Source organism: Leiobunum rupestre, chromosome 2, assembly GCF_980474605.1.
Source record: "Leiobunum rupestre chromosome 2, qqLeiRupe1.1.hap1, whole genome shotgun sequence".
Lineage (NCBI taxonomy): Eukaryota > Metazoa > Arthropoda > Arachnida > Opiliones > Sclerosomatidae > Leiobunum > Leiobunum rupestre.
Genome location: NC_143385.1, coordinates 70,680,557 through 70,699,484, shown reverse-complemented (window position 1 = coordinate 70,699,484; position 18,928 = coordinate 70,680,557). Strand labels below are relative to the sequence as shown.

At 33.6% G+C, this 18,928-nt stretch overlaps 1 protein-coding gene across 1 annotated transcript in view; it reads left to right on the top strand.

The window, feature by feature from the left end:
• The first annotated feature begins 663 nt into the window (after positions 1–663).
• The window catches only part of LOC149958913 (uncharacterized), a 36,117-nt gene continuing 17,852 nt past the window's right edge, over positions 664–18,928 (top strand). The window contains exons 1-19 of the mRNA XM_090166280.1: positions 664–847; positions 4,476–4,732; positions 5,111–5,158; positions 6,680–6,784; positions 6,852–6,973; positions 8,449–8,504; positions 8,567–8,619; positions 8,804–8,910; positions 11,151–11,304; positions 12,226–12,275; positions 12,738–12,871; positions 14,480–14,583; positions 14,967–15,002; positions 15,727–15,854; positions 16,632–16,702; positions 16,782–16,846; positions 18,101–18,248; positions 18,316–18,433; positions 18,690–18,790. Coding sequence (XP_090022406.1) covers positions 4,566–4,732; positions 5,111–5,158; positions 6,680–6,784; positions 6,852–6,973; positions 8,449–8,504; positions 8,567–8,619; positions 8,804–8,910; positions 11,151–11,304; positions 12,226–12,275; positions 12,738–12,871; positions 14,480–14,583; positions 14,967–15,002; positions 15,727–15,854; positions 16,632–16,702; positions 16,782–16,846; positions 18,101–18,248; positions 18,316–18,433; positions 18,690–18,790 — 1,767 coding nt within the window. The 5' untranslated portion in view covers positions 664–847; positions 4,476–4,565. The remainder of the gene's footprint in view (positions 848–4,475; positions 4,733–5,110; positions 5,159–6,679; positions 6,785–6,851; positions 6,974–8,448; positions 8,505–8,566; positions 8,620–8,803; positions 8,911–11,150; positions 11,305–12,225; positions 12,276–12,737; positions 12,872–14,479; positions 14,584–14,966; positions 15,003–15,726; positions 15,855–16,631; positions 16,703–16,781; positions 16,847–18,100; positions 18,249–18,315; positions 18,434–18,689; positions 18,791–18,928) is intronic.

Sequence of the window (18,928 nt, the reverse complement as noted above, 5' to 3'; positions counted from 1 at the left end):
AAGTTAAAACTAAAATTTTGCCGTCACGGTTACTTTTAGTTTTCTAAATTAAAGATGCAAATGCCGACAACTTCCTAAAGGAATTGATTTAAGACTTTCTAACTCGGTTTTTGGGTAAAAGGCACATTTTCCCAATAACGAATACCCGAATATGCGCGTATTGTGAGGACGGGCTCTAGGAAGATTGTACCAAGAGAAAATTCCTCAAAGACGATTGCCAGATTTACCGACGTTCGATGCGGAATTTTTGACATACTTCTCCCTAACACCCTGTATATTATTATTATTTTTACATAAAACTGGAAGAGTATTCAGAGCTATTATTCCATTTATAAAATTTTTTAGCATTGAATTTTCATTTAAATTGCTCTACCATAATGTGTCCATTGTATGGAGTTTTACGGAAAATACTTCTTTATATAATCGTTCAAAAATATTACCTTTCGGTTATTTACTATTAGGTTCTATCGCTTTTATTGCCAGTTGTCACTTATCTTTACTGACACACTTTCAAACATCTTTAACATAATTAATATCAAGTAATGAGAAAATTTGTCAATGGCAATGCGCTTTTTCGAGAAAACCTTTTGTAAAAATTTTAATTTATCTGACTGACGGTCAAATTTGAATATAAAACTTTTTTCTTATTTGCCCAGGTTTTTTACATGGAATTAAAGAAATTTTGGCCTTCCTCTACGTATCATTTCTGAGATACAGAAACAAATCTCGACATGATTTATACGACTTTTCCGAGAAAAACAACAATGTTGCAGGCCTTGCCAAATTGGCCATCAAAATTCCGACGTCTGAATTTGATCTTGAACACCGGAGACCAATCAAAGGAAAAGTAAGTTTTAACATTACAATATCGCATAAGTTTTTATATCTAATGATAGGAATAACCGCTTCTATAAAACCCATTCAGAGATAAGCTAGAAATATTAAGTTACTTTTTATATGGTCCTTGTTAAACGGCACAAACTCCGCGATGGTGAACATATTTTTCCTCGAGGAGAAGATCTTGTTTGGCCTAAGCAGGGTTGTAGAGAGATGGTTCGATCACTTAACAATTCTACCATAGGAGAGTTTGGCTAAAGAAAAAGTGGCAAATAGATGGCGCGCCCGACACTGTGTATAGCCCCTTCAGATACTTATGGGTGTTCCCCCAATGCATAGAAGTACCGAGGTGCAGCCTAATTTATAGGAAACAGCGGTAAATTTAAATTTTACAAGAGCTAACTGGGATCGCGTTAATTTCTGTTTCGTTTTTACACGTGTGAATTTTAGGGAAATTAATTTTTTAAATATTTATAATTAGCGAACTGAAATACAAATTTTGTACTTGAATTAATAAAGGAATACAACTGACCTTACTTTTGCCTTTTGGCTCTTAATTAGCTTCGGTTTGCTTAGATTGTTCGCAAATTTCAAAAATTAAATTGTTAATCAATTTATAACAAAGCGACAATTAACTAATTTAGAGATCATAAAGAACCGAGATCGATCGACACGAAAAATTGGTAGTGTTCCCTTTCCGTAGGTACTCCTGTGTAATGAGGTAAAGCCTACAAAATATCTGTAGGGGCTACTTAGCGTCACTAGCGCCATCCGTGGTAGAAAAATATTTCGCCAAATAAAAAATCATAGTGATCGAACCATCTAGCTACAACCCTGGCCTAAGGGATATTTTATGGCCTCAGCATTGAGTTTATGCAGTTAAAGATATAAGTCGTAAGATGTCTTGGTAAATTTAAGGTTTAACTTCGCAAAAATTGCTACCGGACTGAATTTTTGCAGGAATTTTCATTTTGTCATAATATATAAATTTTCAAAAGTATTCATCATTTGCTTGCGATTACAATTTTGTTCTTCAGCTAATATCGCAGTTCGTATTGGATTTGCGGCTCTAAATCCAATTACTAAAAGTAGTATCTACAAAACCGGTTCTATGGAATATTTCGGTAGAATTAATCGTTTTGGCGAAATCGAAGTTTCAACGTTGTACCCGAAACACGTTTAACAATTGAGCCTTAATACTGGTCTTGAGGATGTAATCCTTACGACACGCAATATGGAATTTAATTAAAGTTACATTGCGCATTAAATCGATTTTCCCATCGTTCCTCTAGGGTTCGACGTTCGGATAGGAAATTTTCCATTCATTTCTTTCCTATCCATATCCGAAAATTATCCGAATAAAAACTTATTTATTGTTAATTTTAGTTATTGGAGATAATAACTAAAGACAATTTTTGCGCGCTTATTTCCCGCCATAAAAATTGTGCTACCAATCAAATGATGGGGACTTTTGACAATTTATATATTATGACTAAATGAAAGTGCCTGCCAAAATTCAGCGCAGTAGAAATTTTCCGGAGTTTGACCAAAATGTTGACTAAAGTTGCTGGACTAATTAGCCTAGCTGATAATTTTTATTAGACTTAGTTGACTTTCATTGACTTGAGATCGGTTTCTAGTTGGCTTCTTTGGATAACGAGGCAAATCTTGAAACCAAAGAACCATTTCATAAAGTAAATAGGGGTTATTTTAATTTTTCCCGTAGATCATGATTTTCAAGTTGATTTCGAGATTTCTAAAACATCTTTTCTCTGCATGGAGTGCGGGAGATATAGATGAATCATGAATGTCCAATCCCTCGACCACTGGTCAAAGTCTTTGATTTACAATCCTAGCAAAGAATATAAAGCCCCAGGAATGGAAGGATTGATATTTTTGGCCGCGTGTTTTGGCCGAACTAGAAACTTCCGGCAAAGCAAATCAGAGTAACCGGAAACGGTTAACGCAACCCGGTCTCTCTTTAAAAACGAGAGGCGCAAAAGTTCCACTAGACGGAGCTACACCTTCCATTCCTGGGGCTTTATATTCTCTGATCCTAGCATACCACAGAGAGTTTACAAACTCACGCTGAACCTCTTATTAAGCAAAAAAACGTTGGAAGTTAAAATATAATTAAAAACCAGGGCATATTGTTAATTTCATCAAATGGATGTAACGGTATCTACATTGTACAAACATTAATTTTATTTTAAACCGTAGAGAAAGCCATACATTTTTATGTTTTCCAATCCAATTTTTTTTTAATTAACGGGAATGTGGGATACATAAGTCCACTTTTTTTTTAAATAAAGCAATATAAATTTAAATGCAATAGTGATAGAGTATACAGGGTGTTACGGGTAAGAGTACCGAAACTTTTATAATGTGTTCTATGGGTCAATAAGAGTTGAAACTGTCTAGTGAACCATGGTCCTAAAATGTACCGTTTAGGAGATACAAGCTTTCAAAATTTTACCTAAAAAACACCGAAATTCACGCAAATGTGAAATCCTTATTATGCCTTGATTACAATTGTTGTCTTAAAATGATCGGTTATTTTTTAGAGATAAAGTGATAAAAGGATCGCCGAATATCAAAAGATCATTACAATATCGTCCGGAAGTATGCACCTCCAGATTGTGAATTTACGAAGAAGCTTTAAAAACAAGACTTGTAATAATTTTCGACGTTTAACTGTAACCTAGTCGTGTTTGATAGTACAAAAACCAGCAGCATATAATTAATGGTATGTTTTTTTTATCAAAACAGAACAATTATTGACATTGTTACACGCACCGTTCACATTATTTACAAGAGTTGTTCGAAATGCCCACCTTGAACTCTAATGCACAAACGACAACGTCGTAAAAATGATTGACGAACGTTTTCCCAGATGTCTGGTGTGTTTCGAATTGTCTCACATGCATCGATAATACGCTGGCGCAAGTCGTCGACATCTCGGACCTCTGTTTTATAAACTACGTCATTTTCAACTCGTATTGACCCATAGAACACATTATAAAAGTTTCGGTACTCTTATCCGTCAGAAACAACTGTCGATTTACCCGGCGAGAAGCTTTGACTCGAGGGCTAACTGGCTAAGCCACTCTCAGGTTCACTTTGAAATGTTAAAAATTTGATGGAAATCCAGTCAATGACAGTCACGTTAGTTCATGAAAAAGTCCAAAACCATCTGACCACAACTGTGAAACATTCGAGTCAAGGGCAAAGCTGGTCAGCGAATACCAAGGTGGCAATATTAAAAACAAACGTCCGATCTAGCGTTCATGGCACTCTAAAGAAACCCAGAACCTCAGTAAAAAATATCCTAAATGATTGGGCTTGTTACATAAACAAAAACTAGTAGCAATCTAACCGTTAATAGAACTCTTAAACCTGTGAATATTTGGAAATTCAAAACCGATTTGTCTCCTAAGGCGACTAATCGCCATCGAAACTAGCTCGGTCCTAATGTGATTATTATTATTACTCACCGTGTACACATATTAATACCACATTAGCACACTAAAACAACCGAGTAGAAAAATGTAAAGGGTTTTATAAAGAGTCCCATTCCAAATAAAATTACTGTCCAGCTGACAAATAAAAACTAATGGTGGCTACCCTGATCTTTTCAGGATTCGGAAAGCGTTCTTTTTTACGGTGGGAATATCAGAGGAAGCAAACTTTTGGTTCGAATCTCGAGAACTCCAGATGGACTGAGCTCAATGTGGTTAACCCTGATATTGGATTCTGGGGAAGAATACTACCTTCCGACGGAACAGTTCCACGTGGAACCTAAAACTGGGAAAGAGAGCTTCGTTGGAGGCGGATTGAGGCTGAAATGTTTAGTTCCGATGAGGAGATGGAGAATTACCTTCAACGGGTTTCTGAGGCAAGTAACCTTAAATTTGATACAACTTTGAATTTTCAAAGCGAATAATGGGCCCGCTCTGTCAGATTTGTTGTTCCAAAAACCATTACAGTATTGGGAATTTTATTGTAATATTGAAAAATCGTGAATAATGGGTAAATAGCATGTTTTTGCAGATTTGAGTTTGCATTTGCAGTACCCTTTATACAAGGTTTTAGGATGTTGAACACCGTAAGTAAATATGAAAATATAAAGATGGATTCAATCAGTGATTTTTTATTAAAAAATACTCTACTATTACATTCCTAATATTGAATCCCCGATTCATGAATTACTTATTATTCAAACTTCGGTTCGGTATAAAAGATGTTATTTAACGAAATAATTTATTTTTTACAGAAAAAAAGGATGCAAACCAAAAAGTGTTCACGTCAGGTTCGGATTTTTGTAAGTACAGTTATTTTGACAAATATTGCTTATATATCTAAGCAAATGCCACTCAAAGTGTGTGGGCTGTTAGATCACTATCAACTGTATTTAATTTGCATCAATTTTTCGAAGAAAACCACAAATAATTTATTTGACAGATTGTGATGCATTGTAATAAGTGAGTAGAAAATAAATATTATTGAAGGAAACACAAAAAGATTTAACTAGTAGCGTAACCGTATTAATGATAAAAAAACTAATTTTATGACTAGAACCTTGCTTAAAAATAGTGTTGTAAGTCGGAAACTTTTCCGGAAAATGACCGAGGCCTTTTTTACGGAAAATTTTCCGTATTTTTCTGAAAAAATAAAAAAAGTTTTCATTCCATGATTAGTTTAATATATTATTTGCCAATTTAAATAAAGCGGCATTTTCGCCTCATTTTTTCGAATCTGAAAGTAAAACTAAACCTCTAGACTAGTTTAAACTGATTAACAATGTAACTCTATTAATGTTTTGTAGTATGTTTACTGATATTAGACATATTCTATCTATAAAAAGTTTAAAACATTAAAGACTCTTAAAAAGTAATTTATTTTGAATTTTTTTAATTTTCCGCAATTCGGTAAATTTTTCGGAAAATTAACAACACTACTTAAGAATATTTTCCGGTCACTTCTATGCGAAGGCTCTGCTCATTCTAAATACCAATTAGAAGTAACGACTTTAATCTGTAACCAAGGCTACTCTAACGCCTCGTAAAGTAGTTCGTGCTTGTTTCGCGTACGTTGGTAGGGTAGGATTGAAATAAAATGGCGCTGATTTAATATTTGGTAAATTGATGTTAAAAGTGATTTCATATTCATAAGGCTCTTGTTCCATTGTTAAAAAGTAAAAATGGAAATTTACATTTTGAACACCGATTACAAGCATATGAAATGAGTTCAACCTTTAGTAATGCTAATTCTGTAATCAGTTATCTAATACTGTTATATAATACATTTTGGTTTTCAAAGCAATCACATTTATATCAGATCCTTAACAGTCTGTGATCACATTAAATCAATGAATTATGTTCTAGCACAAGCATAATTACGTGAGAAGAGCTAACCCGAAATACACTAATTTTATATATAAAATATTGAATATAATTTATATTTAAATCTATTTCCAGTTAACCAATAGTTGATTTTATAAAATAAAAAGTGGTCTTTTCCAACTCGTTAAAATGTTGCCCTTACGTCTTAGGACCCAGCTTTATCAGCATATTCTTCGCACGAGCTATTTGCACGCGCAATAGAAAAAGCTATATTTCCCGCGACTGTAGCGCGTGCTCGTAGACTTGTAAAAGCAAGAGACTGTGACGTAAGAGCAACATTTAAACAGAAGGCCACGTTACTTTATAAAAATAACTATTATGTTAATCTAGACTGACTGTTTACAATTCAATTTATCGTCTTAAAAATAGCCGTTACATTTAACATTCAATGAATTAATATTTAAAAGGTAAATAAAATAATAAATCTACCTGCTTTTTAGATGGATTGCTTCCTCATCTCCCCAAGACATAAGCTCTCAAATACATGTTAAAACATTAGCGAATTATCTGTCAGAAGAATCAAATTGGAACGAAAAGATTGGGGAGTAGGTATCTCTGCTCTTGGGCCTATAGAAAGCGAACTTCCATTATCTGATTGGTTTCTACTTTCAGTGTCAACTCTTTACTCGATAGATGGATCCAAATTGGTAATATTTTAGGTGTCCTGCAAATTCCCGAGGATGGAATTGAGGATAGAGAACTTTTTCTTTGGGGTGCGAGAAGAAGAAGCCAAGGTTATTATTAAATTAAACATAAATAATAATACAACGTAGGCAATTTGAATTGGTTAAAGTTCATTAAATTCGCGACACAACACGAGCGGATGTTTGCTTTTTTCAATTTGCCGGAAATTTCAGCAGATAGTGTAAACGTGTTTATTAATTATCTATAATCCGTACCCGGATGTAATTGTTTACAAGGATTTACCACAAGTAACGTTATACTCTAACAACTTGAAAATACTTAGCTTACAATTACCAATCAACTATTTATCGAACGAACGGTTAAAGCTTTTAACGTTCGGTTACATGTATACCGAAAAAAAGGTGTTTAGGTTTTTAACATTTAAACATGTTTGAAAGCAAAAAATGGGTAATAGTTGGTGTTGTTTCCTTAAACACATCTGTTTAAATAAAACGAGTTTCTCAAACAATCTTCCAAGATCTTACCGATAGTGTTCCAAACTGGAACAGCTGGTAAAAGGTTATGTTTAGAAATTAAACCTCGTGGTTTTTAAACATAATACCAAACACTGATGTTTAATAAGTGTATATTGCGTTACGAGTTTAATGTATATTTCGCGTTGTCTATATATTTCGTTTAATTTCATTTTCTATTTTTCTAATAAAATTAATATTCGTTAATCACCGTTATGTTAATAGTGTTAACTACAATATGGACCGGGTTCCTATATCATCTCATAATTTTAAGTTATTGGTAATTAAGACTAATTTAATAACACTAATGTATTTAAATCAATAATTGAACATGAACTACTAAAAATTAATAAAATAACACTACTTTTGATGTGATTTAAGGCCGTATTAACACAAATATAATTTAAATTAATATCGCTAAAATATAATCAGGCAGTTAAAGAAATGAAATCGACAGTATAGGCAGTAGGTTTTAATAATTCGTAACCAATTAATATTAATGTTATTTTAGATCGTAATTAAACAACTCAAATATACGGCTACTCAAAGAGCGTATACGGCAAATTAACACATGTTTAAAACCACAACACCCGAATCTTTGAACATGTTTAGCAACTATTCTTAAAAATCTTTAGACGTGTTTTCATTGTAAGCGCCAAAAGTATTTAATATGTTTAATCTCTAAACGTATTCTATCTAAACACGTTTTAACAATAAATATGAGAAGCAAATAACACGTTTAATTTCTAAACGCATGATGTTGCAAAGCTGAACACCACTATCGCCTAAACATGATCGTTTTTAAACATGATAAATATTCTGTTGCATTTTGGTGTTTAAGAAAGTGTTTAGTATCTAAACACCTTTTTTCTGTGTAGTGAGGCCAAACGAAATGGTGGCCAGTAGTTTGACTACCTCACATTAATTACACTGTAGATGATACTCCTTCATTTAATCTTCCCGATAGATGTTAAGAATGAAAATAATAAAAAAGGGTCTACTAGGAAATAATAACATAATTGTACAATTTATATTAAAAATTTAATTTTCAGATAATTGGAAAAAGGATAAGCAAGTCAAAACAAAGGAGTACATCTGTTACTTTGAGGTTAATAGAACGTTATACTTAAACGATAATATTTTCTTATTTTATTTTAAATTTCATTTAAGGAAGGTGAATCATTGCATTTCGGAGAGATTCAGCTTTCATCAGCCAAAAAACCGTAAGTTTACAATTAAAGTTTTTAAAATACCCCGCATTTTGTCGAATTAAATTTCAATGAGAAACTTGCACGCTTAGTTTTGGCACACATTTGCAATTTATATAATGTTTTTAAAAGAAATCACTCAGTTGATGTACTCTTTACATGAAACTAATCTAGTTGAATGCAATTCCTTTATACCTAGACTCCAGTATGCATTCGTTGTATTTTCTACGGCTCTGGGTGGTGCTTGTAAGAGTGCTAAAATTACGGACGACGGGAAAGGAAATAAGAAAATTACTTATTCCAGAGGTATGTGTAGACATTTGATATTCATACATATTAACACTCTTAAAAGCATTGGGTCAATAATTTGAGCTATATGGTTTTAAACTACATGTTGGGATTTAAATAACCCAAGAGTCTAATTTGGCTGCGCAGCCCTATACATTAATTTTAATAATAAAGGTCGCTATTCGGAATAAAAAGGCTTAACTATAAATTTAGTTTTATTATAATATATTTTAACAAAATTAAGCTTGAGGTTACATTTCTAGCGAACCAAGGCCTAGTCAAACATTTTTTGGGGTGGATAGTTCTGTGGGACGAAAATTAACACTGTAATCGTTGCGTTATAACCATGTAATCGCTTCGTAATCAGAATATAAATTGTGGAGAAAGTGAGCTGATATGAGAAGTGCAAGCTAGACAAACACCCAAATTAAATGGGCTGTTAAATTGGGTTAATTCAATCATTGAATTCAATTCAACCCGAATAATGTTTATTTTTTACCCAAAACGATGTTATTTTTTAACCCAATGCTGGGTTATAATAAAAGTGGACTAAATTTGGGTTTACGAAAATAACTCTTTTTTTTTATAATACATATTCCAAAATTTGTGTTTGTTAAATACTGACCCAGCATTGGGTTAAAAACCGCCTATTTTGAGTTAAAGACACCCTAACATTTTTATGAGGGTACAAGTATTGTAATAAAGACTAATTTTATAATTTGGTGGACGTTACTAGGCCAATGGAATAGCTTAGAGTAGAGCTCAGGGTTTGGATAAGAAATATCCGTGATATTTTTTAAAATCGTTTTATAACCCTGAATATTATCTATAAATAAATCTAAATTTGGCAGTTAATTTATTTGTTGCGCCTAGCTCTATTTTAGAGGGGCTCATTTACCATTTAGAATTTGTGCCCAATTTCTTAGCTACACCACTGCGTTGACACTTACAAATAAAATATCACATGGCTATATTTGTTCTGCATTTTTAATAAGAATGGTGGGCACACGTTAAAAGAATATTGTAGAATTTGTATATCACTGCCTTCAGGACTTAATGAACTTTGATTTACTCTAGCATGCCACAAATATATGCAGGTGAACAGAACAGAGATGTCGCATTTTTATTACGCTCGTCTTTCCTCGAGTAATCTTTTACCCATTCGCTCCGATACCATTGTATCCGTGAATATCCTAAATGAACTTGTGAAAACCTTTTAGTTTCTACCCATACAATAGAATAAGGATTCGCAAAACGTTGGTCATTTATCATTTTAGGCATATAGGTTCGTGTCATTATATGGGTTTTCCAAGAAGACGCTTTAGCTGGTAGGGAACGCTTAAGGACAGGCTTCCTCTATTTAACGCGCGACTCTTCCATAATTTGCTCTGTAATATTGTTTAATTAATTTAATTTAATAACCACCGTATTGTCGTTCTAAGAATCATATCTCCCACCCCAAATCACTAGCCTTGTATTGAAAAGTATCTTAAGTATATCCAAAAAGAGTTGTTTAAATGTTATTTTCCACTTGAAATGTACTTGTTTACCTTTATTTACTTTTGCCATTACTTCTTATCAAGAAATCATACTGAATTGTACAATTTTCCGTTTCATGTTATTTAAGCGGTCTTCGAATCATTTTTATCAATACCCTTTTGTATCAACCAGATGCATTTTAACTTAGCATTATTTCACTAAATCCTGCGTCTTATCCTTAAAGCATTCTTCTTCGTACTACTTTGGTACCCCGTTTATTTCACTAAATCCTGCGTCTTATCCTTAAAGCATTCTTCTTCGTACTACTATGGTACCCCGTTTATTTCACTAAATCCTTCGTCTTATCCTTAAAGCATTCTTCTTCGTACTACTATGGTACCCCGTTTATTTCACTAAATCCTTCGTCTTATCCTTAAAGCATTCTTCTTCGTACTACTATGGTACCCCGTTTATTTCACTAAATCCTTCGTCTTATCCTTAAAGCATTCTTCTTCGTACTACTATGGTACCCCGTTTATTTCACTAAATCCTTCGTCTTATCCTTAAAGCATTCTTCTTCGTACTACTTCGGTACCCCGTTTATTTCACTTAATCCTTCGTCTTATCCTTAAAGCATTCTTCTTCGTACTACTTCGGTACCCCGTTTATTTCACTAAATCCTGCGTCTTATCCTTAAAGCATTCTTCTTCGTACTACTTCGGTACCCCGTTTATTTCACAAAATCCTACGTCACTAATACTCATTATGTTTTGTGAAAGGCCCATTTACCCGTCAATGCGTGGTAACTAAGAATCCGAACTCTTTGACACTACCCAATGGAGATGCATCATCAACGGTGGCTGAAGTTTCGTTTCTCGAAGCCGTGATTGAAGGAGCTGACCGCGGACACGGCGTCATCATTGACAACCAAGGGTATGCTAAGAAATGTTTCATGATAGTTTTAGTCGATACTTAGCCACTAAATATCCCTACATCCTCAATAAGCCTTTCTTTAAATTAATGCGGCTTTCTTGTTTACTGTTTTTCCCCCACTCCTACAATGCTTCTCCACCTCCCCCACTAAAGAGAGCTAGTGAATTCGTTCATAGGTTTGACTGCACAATCTCAAGTCATGGCGAATTTATAGAAAGGCCTATTGGCTGGAAAATGAATAATTCGCCATTAACCGTGTAAATCAAAGAAAATAATCCGAATATGGCAACACTGCTATCTTTTTTGGCATGGTGAGAAACCCATTTTTAGCATTGCCGTTTTTTCGTACCAAGAATGGCAGACGTTTGCGCCATCGCAACATATCCGAAGCTGGTCCCTGGAGTTTTCTACCATTTTAAAAAACTAAAACTATTAGGATTGCATCACGATAATTTCTGAGTGGCGGAAAATTTCAATTTTCGAAGAACTATTTAGTCAAATTTATTACATTTACAACTTGGAGATAATGTGTCCATGCCATTTCACCGAGAGCCATGCGTGGTGAACAACCAAAACTAGCTGATATTTATCTAAGCTGAGACAATCTACATAAATTATCCTAAGGGAAAATTTTCTACGTTTGCCATATCGGGGCGACAATGCACATTACTTAAGGATTTCCAGGAATTTCAAAATCTTTGCTACTGAAAATTAAATTACAAAAATGAAAAAGGAGAGCTATCATTGCTAACTTTTTTTTATTTTGGAAAATGAGTTTAAGATATGGAAGGTTTAACGATATTTACTGATAAGTAAATCATTCACGTAACACATTTCGCCAATTTATTGAAAATGTTACGTGGAAGTAACCAGGCCAAACTCGACATTTACAAATCTTTCAAATTTGTTCTATTTTAAAAGGAAAATCGGAAAGGAATTGAAGAAACCCAAGATCAAATTACCTCCATTAGGTAAAGTATAATTACATATGAGTTTCGAAGTGTATTATTAAGTTAGAAAATTGTAATCAAGTGAATTTAGCACCTGTTATTAGCTCATAAGCCAAAGTTTACAAAAAAACCAAGAATTCACTTGATAACAACTCTGTTCGTCAAGAAAGTATAGTGTAGCCACACCCGTATCAAAAACCACTTAAAAATCACCGTAGTAAGGAACCCAATTAATTTTAATTCAATAAGTTGAGTAAATGTTATGTAAAATGTCAAAAATACGTAATTTATATAAGATTGTTTGGTAAAATTAAACATAAAAGATACCTTTGGTAAATTTAACAATAAGTTATATCGTATTTTAAAAAAATATTTAATTTTAAAAATATATTCATAATATTAAAATCAACTATTATTTAAGTGAATAATGAAAAGTTCGATCAATACCCTAAATTATTTATAATTTATAATAAAATTTTGCAGCGCGACCTTCGAAGCAGAAGTTGGTTTTGCCACTCACGAATGAAGACTGTCGTCGTAGTGAAATATCTGGAGGGAAAGGGTCATCTTTGGCCGAATTGACCATTCTGTCGAAACACGAACAAGTCCAGAAAAAGGTTCGTAAACGTTTCCAAAAATTAACGCTGAAAATTATAAACAGGGTCTTTCGGATAAGGATGTCGTTAACTCGAGGGCGTGTTCTATGGGTCCAGATGACTCGAAAATGTCAAATGAGCATGGGTCCTACAGTGATTCGTTTCATAGATATGGGCCCCCAAAACGGACCGTCTAAATCAACCGAAATCGCTCAAATGTACGAACGATATTCGGCTTTAAACCAAATTGTTTGCATCAAATAAGCTTGTTTTTTAATTTATGAAAAGACCAAATTATTAACAAGTGCCAAAAGATGATTAGGGAACTTTTTATAAGGATGTTTTGTTTAATAATAATTTTAGTAAGGGCAAACTAATTTAAATGAATCGATACAACGTCGCCGTTAAAACAAAACCACGTATCTTTTCGGTGGCCTTTTTGAGAAAAATGGATTTTTAATTTTGCAGGGACTTGTGAAATCGCGTGTTAGGTTTTTACACGTGAGTTAATTTTATAGTTAAATAATTTCGTTTCAATATTGAATTTATGTGGATTTTAATTTAAAAATATTTTTATAAAGGGGAATTTTTAGAGATACGTGGTTTTGCGTAATGAAGTGAAATAGGAGCTGAAAATAAGCAAGATCCGTGCTTTTGCGCGAAATGCGTTGTGAATATGAAAGATACGTTTAAATGTTTTCTCGATTTAGAAAAAGAAATTCAATTGTAACCTATTAATGTTTTTAATGTTATATACGTAAATTGGGGTGTAGAATCTAAATATGTCAATTTTTACAAAACCACGTATCTCAAGTTACGTGGTTTTGTTTTAACGGCGACGACAATTCAAAAACCAAGTTGTTAATTTCATTTTTGACAAACATTCACATGGTAATAATTAAGTTAATTAGATTAAAAGATACAATTAACAAAAATTACAGGAATTGTTAAAAACGACGAACGGCTGGCTCGAATACACGCATCCATGTGTCGGTCAAATGAATGCTTCATGAACTCTGGGTAAAATCCGTAGCGTGTTTCAAATGGTCTCACAGCCTTCAATTATGCGTTGTCGCAGGTCCTCAACATCTCGTACTAACGTCGCGCGGGTTTAAATCAGGAGATCAGCCGGCCGGCCACCCAACTGGGGAGATGTAAGAGTTCACCTGGATTTCACAACTTTCACCTTGAGGTGGATAGGACGAGGTGGACCAGTTGCGTCAATTGAAAGATTTAGTGTTAACAAGACTGAAGTACGAGACATTGAGGACCCGCGACAACGCATAATTGAAGAGTGAGAGACAATTCAAAACAAACCAAACTAGAATGAAACCTGTCGAAATATGCCATAAAAATGAAATAAATTGGAAAAAGGTGGTATCAATAATAAAAGGCAAATTAATTAGAAATAATAAGAGATGCCCCCTACCCACGATATTTGATGTTTTTCTAATTGACTTTCAGACGTAAGAGGCACACCATTTAATATCACGCATATACCCTTGAACTCTAAACTAAGGAAAATAAAATTCAACGAGTGCTTTGACTGAACGGTTAATTTACCCAAATCAATCGTCTCTTTAAAACTATTTTCCGAACTAATCAATAGGAATTACAAATGTTTTTCAGTTTGAAGTTCCGAGAGGGATTGTTGTTACAACAACATCTTATGAAAAACAGCTCGCAGACACTCAAATGCATAATATCATTCAGCCTCTGGAAAACATTGCGAGGTAAAATATTTTGATGGTCAGGAAATAACAAATTCATTTGTTTTAAGTGACAGTTACTTCCAAAGAGATTATAATTGTCATGAAAACAATTGATTGAGTTAAACATTTATCGAGACTACAGTTGAGAAAGCATAATTCTTCTTTAATTAGAAGTTATTTTCTTATAGATGAAGTTAGTTTAATATAGTTTCAGGAAGCAAAACTGATCCAATTCAATAAATTCGAGAAGGATCTCAAAGTGTCAATGTGTTTCCCTACCGAAATAAGTTTTATTATGGCGTTTCTTAGAAGTTTTGAAAAATTCCCTTTAATTTTCGTCTCGAGAATTCTAGTGTTAAATCTACCCCCAGTAGATTATTTTATGGTTTTTTTTCTTACTCTAGGGAAAAACCGGATCTACTTCAAGAGTCTTGCAAAATGTAAGTATTTTTCTTTCAAAAAGCTGTAGAGGCCAGTGCGCACTTATCCGGGGAGTATTTCAGCCCTCTATGGGTATTAGAAATAATATATATATATATATATATATATCTTTTACGCTAAGGAAGAATGTTGCGACCATCGGCGGGTTGAGGGTACATAAATACATCTATGTGCTCTCCAATCGCGTTGGAAACTCTATTTCAATGGGATTTTTAAAGCTTACCTTATCGAGCTTGAGGGAGATTGGAAGCATGCATCTCTTAAATTCGCCACAGCTTGGTTTCTTTAAAGCTTTTTACCAATTTATTTTCTTTTTGTAAGATTTATTAGTTAAAATTACAGAAATGAATTTTGAGGCTAGGCTTGTCGTTAAAAAGAGACTTATGTTGAAACGTTTTTATAATTTTTAAGTGTCTCGACAAATGATTTATAGGTAGCGGAAAATCGCCAAGTTAGAGAGATTTCAAATTTTGACGAGTTTTTTTGTTTATAGTTTCGCCAACTCTTTGTCGGTTTTAAGCGAAATGTGCCAAACCCCTTTTTTTCATCTCAATAGCAAGTCTGAACGTAATTCCTCGAAACTGAAAAATTGTTCAACCCTATTAAAAAAAAATAATACGACCTCAAACGAATGTTGTAACCAATCCGGTGCTTATTTTACAGATTGTGTACTTGGTTTTTTTCTGTTTGATACATATTGATTTAATTATTCCCGTATTTTAGGGCAGTGACGGGTTTTCAGAATCGACCACTGTCTCAAGATATCAAAGACTCTGTCAAAGAAAACCTGGAGACCTACTTCGGAAAAGATTTCGAAACGCTTAAATTTGCAGTTAGGTCCTCGGCTTCAGGTACTTTCACTTAATTGATTAACGGTGAATTTATGTATTTATTATCCTATAAGAAATATTATATGATTTCATCAAATAATTATTTAAATATTGTCATTTTTAAATATTGATCGTTTAATTTAGTTATGCGCAAATGAAATGCGTACACTTTCTGCGATGATGTTTACAATGGTTTTGGAAAAAGTATTTTTGGGGTGATATCAACTGCTTTTTTTCATGCACGCCTAACTTAGTAAAAAGAGGCCTTTTCGATAGGACCAGGGTTATTTTAGGTCAAGAGTCTGCTCTACAAGTATTTTCAAAACCCATAAAAATACTATATATACACTCTTTTACGAAGTCGACAATTTCATTACATGCCTAATTTAAAATAGTACAGGCAAGGGCGCCTGCACGTGCTCATCAGCTCGAGACATCGCGTGCACTTGACCGCGTGAAGCGGCCTTGCATGCACTATTTGAAATCAGAACTGTAATAAAATGGCAGCTCTCACAAATAAGGATATAAAAGAGTGTATATATATATATTTTTAAATTCCCAAATTAAAGACCAAATTCTACCAGATAAAGTTTTGGCGAAAAATCGCTAGATCGATCAATTTCGATTAATATAATTTTAATGGGACTTTCAAAACTGTATCTTTTAAATTTAAAATTACATGGTATCAAAGTATTATTAAATTTTTTGTCTACGATAGTTTTTAAGAAAAACTAATTTTAAAAAATTAGAAAAATCTAACTACATAAATAGCGCTCAATACAATACGATTTTTCTTAGGTGAAGACTCTGAAGAATTATCGGCTGCCGGCCAAATGACCACATATCTAGGTGTTCAAGGTCTAGACCACGTATGTGTTTCTCATTTTTTAAACAGTTACTTACTTCAAACTACGAAGTAATATTAAAAAGAAACTTGATGTTTTTCAGATCTACGAAGCAGTCGTTAAATGCTGGGCTTCTCAGTTCTCTTTCGTGGCTATTCAGTACAAAAGGTTAGTGAACTGGATATATTGATAAAATACGCGCAAAAGTAGATTAGTCCATAATTAAAAGGGATAATATATCTAAATCCTAAACAAATTTGAAGGAATTAAAAAACTTACTAATATCTTCAAAACGCGTTGCATAGCAACGGAATGCCGAAAAGGGGGGTATTTTATCATCCTTCTCACAGTCCATAGGTGGTCTCTTCTAACTTAACTTATCGTATATACTATTCTCCACCACACTCCCCCCTTTTCGGCTTTCCGTTACTATGCAACGCGTTTTGAAATTTTTAATGTTTAGGCTTAGGTTCTCTTTTCGATATAACAGTCGCCAGCCAGATTTCCCGCACGGTACTGATGAGTTCCAAATAGAACGAAACCGGTCTACCGTTGGAATTTCTGGCTATTTTATTTAATTTTTATGTAGTTTATTACTCGAAGATCTATTTGATCCGAGATTCGCTCGAAGACCTATCGGTACGAGTTATTAGTAAGTTTTTTAATTCCTTCAAATTTGTTTAGGATTTAGCTATATTATCCCTTTTAATTATGGACTAATCTACTTTTGCGCGTATTTTATCATCCTTCTCACAGTCCATAGGTGGTCTCTTCTAACTTAACTGGATATATTGCTTAGCTAACATTGTCTGAGAAATAACATGAATTTGAAATGGCCTTAGTTGGTTCAATAATGCAACTACTAAATAAAAATTTAGAATTATGAATACAAAGTAGAAATATGAGATGTTGCTCTTACGTCACAAGATTATGCTTTTTTACTGACTAAGCACGCCCAATTTGCACGCGCAGTACAAAGTCCGAAATTCCTCGCCAATTTAAACGCGCTTGTCAATGGGAATGACAGTGATGTAAAAGCTACATTAAAACCATTAGAGCACGTTCCTTAAAAAAAAAACACAAATTATTTTCCATTATTTTAAAAGTTAACTTCAAACTTAAAGGGCAAAGGAATAATTTAAATATCCCATCTGAATTTCACGTGACCTCTCCTCCGGATAGCAGATATGACCAATTAAATTCTGGAAATCACCACGACAAATTATTAAAATTCAAACTATATTGTCGTCTATTAATGATCCTTCAAAAATATTATCCTTATAAGATGAAAATATTACTTATAAATAAACGTTCCTGCAGTTTTATGATATCAAATTACATAATAATTTATATAATTTCAATGATGTATAAATTCCGTCAGGTTTTGAACCATTCTTATATTGATCCAAGCAACTGTTTCAGACAAAACGGGCAAATATTGAACTCTCCAATGGCGGTGGTTATTCAAGAGATGGTTCCAGCAGCCGTGGCCGGAGTGATGTTTACCTGTGATCCAGTGACTGGTAATCCAGCCCAAATTACCATTACCGCCAATTACGGCATTGGAGAGGTACTTTCAGCTACGAATAAACTAAAATACCTTCACACCAAGAGCTAAACATGAATATTTCCTCCAGTCGGTAGTTTCGGCAGCGGCTGAGCCCGATACAATTATCATCGGGATGGATCCTAGTGGTCTTAATGGAAAATCGGAGGTCATTATTGGAAAAAAAAGCATACAAATTGTACTCTCAGGTTTGTTCATATTTTGAATAGCGTTTTTATATTGGAAATTCAAGTCCTCAATGCTTATTAGAATTTGATTTTCTCATTTATATTTTTAACCACCGCTATATAAAAGAATTCATTTGAAAATTCCTAATTTAAATAACGTGCAATATCGATGTACAGAAGAGTCCAAAATCCAAATACTTACGCCCAATATACTGATTTAAAGAAATGACATCGAAATTTAAATGTAAACTTTTGCTAAAAGGAAATTTCATTTTAGACGAAGGAGGAGTTAAAGAGGAATCTTTATCCGAAGATCTTTCAAAGCAGTCTTGTCTCCCGATTGAAGACGCAACCCGCCTAGCGGATGTCGGTATTTTGGTCAGTTTCCCATGTATGGCAATCTAACTTGACATTTTCAAAATAAAATAAATCTTTAGTTTGTTTCCTCACAGCACTCTATGCTGAAAATTATCTTATTTTCGTAGGTACTCAAAAGTTTTATTATCTTGCATTGAA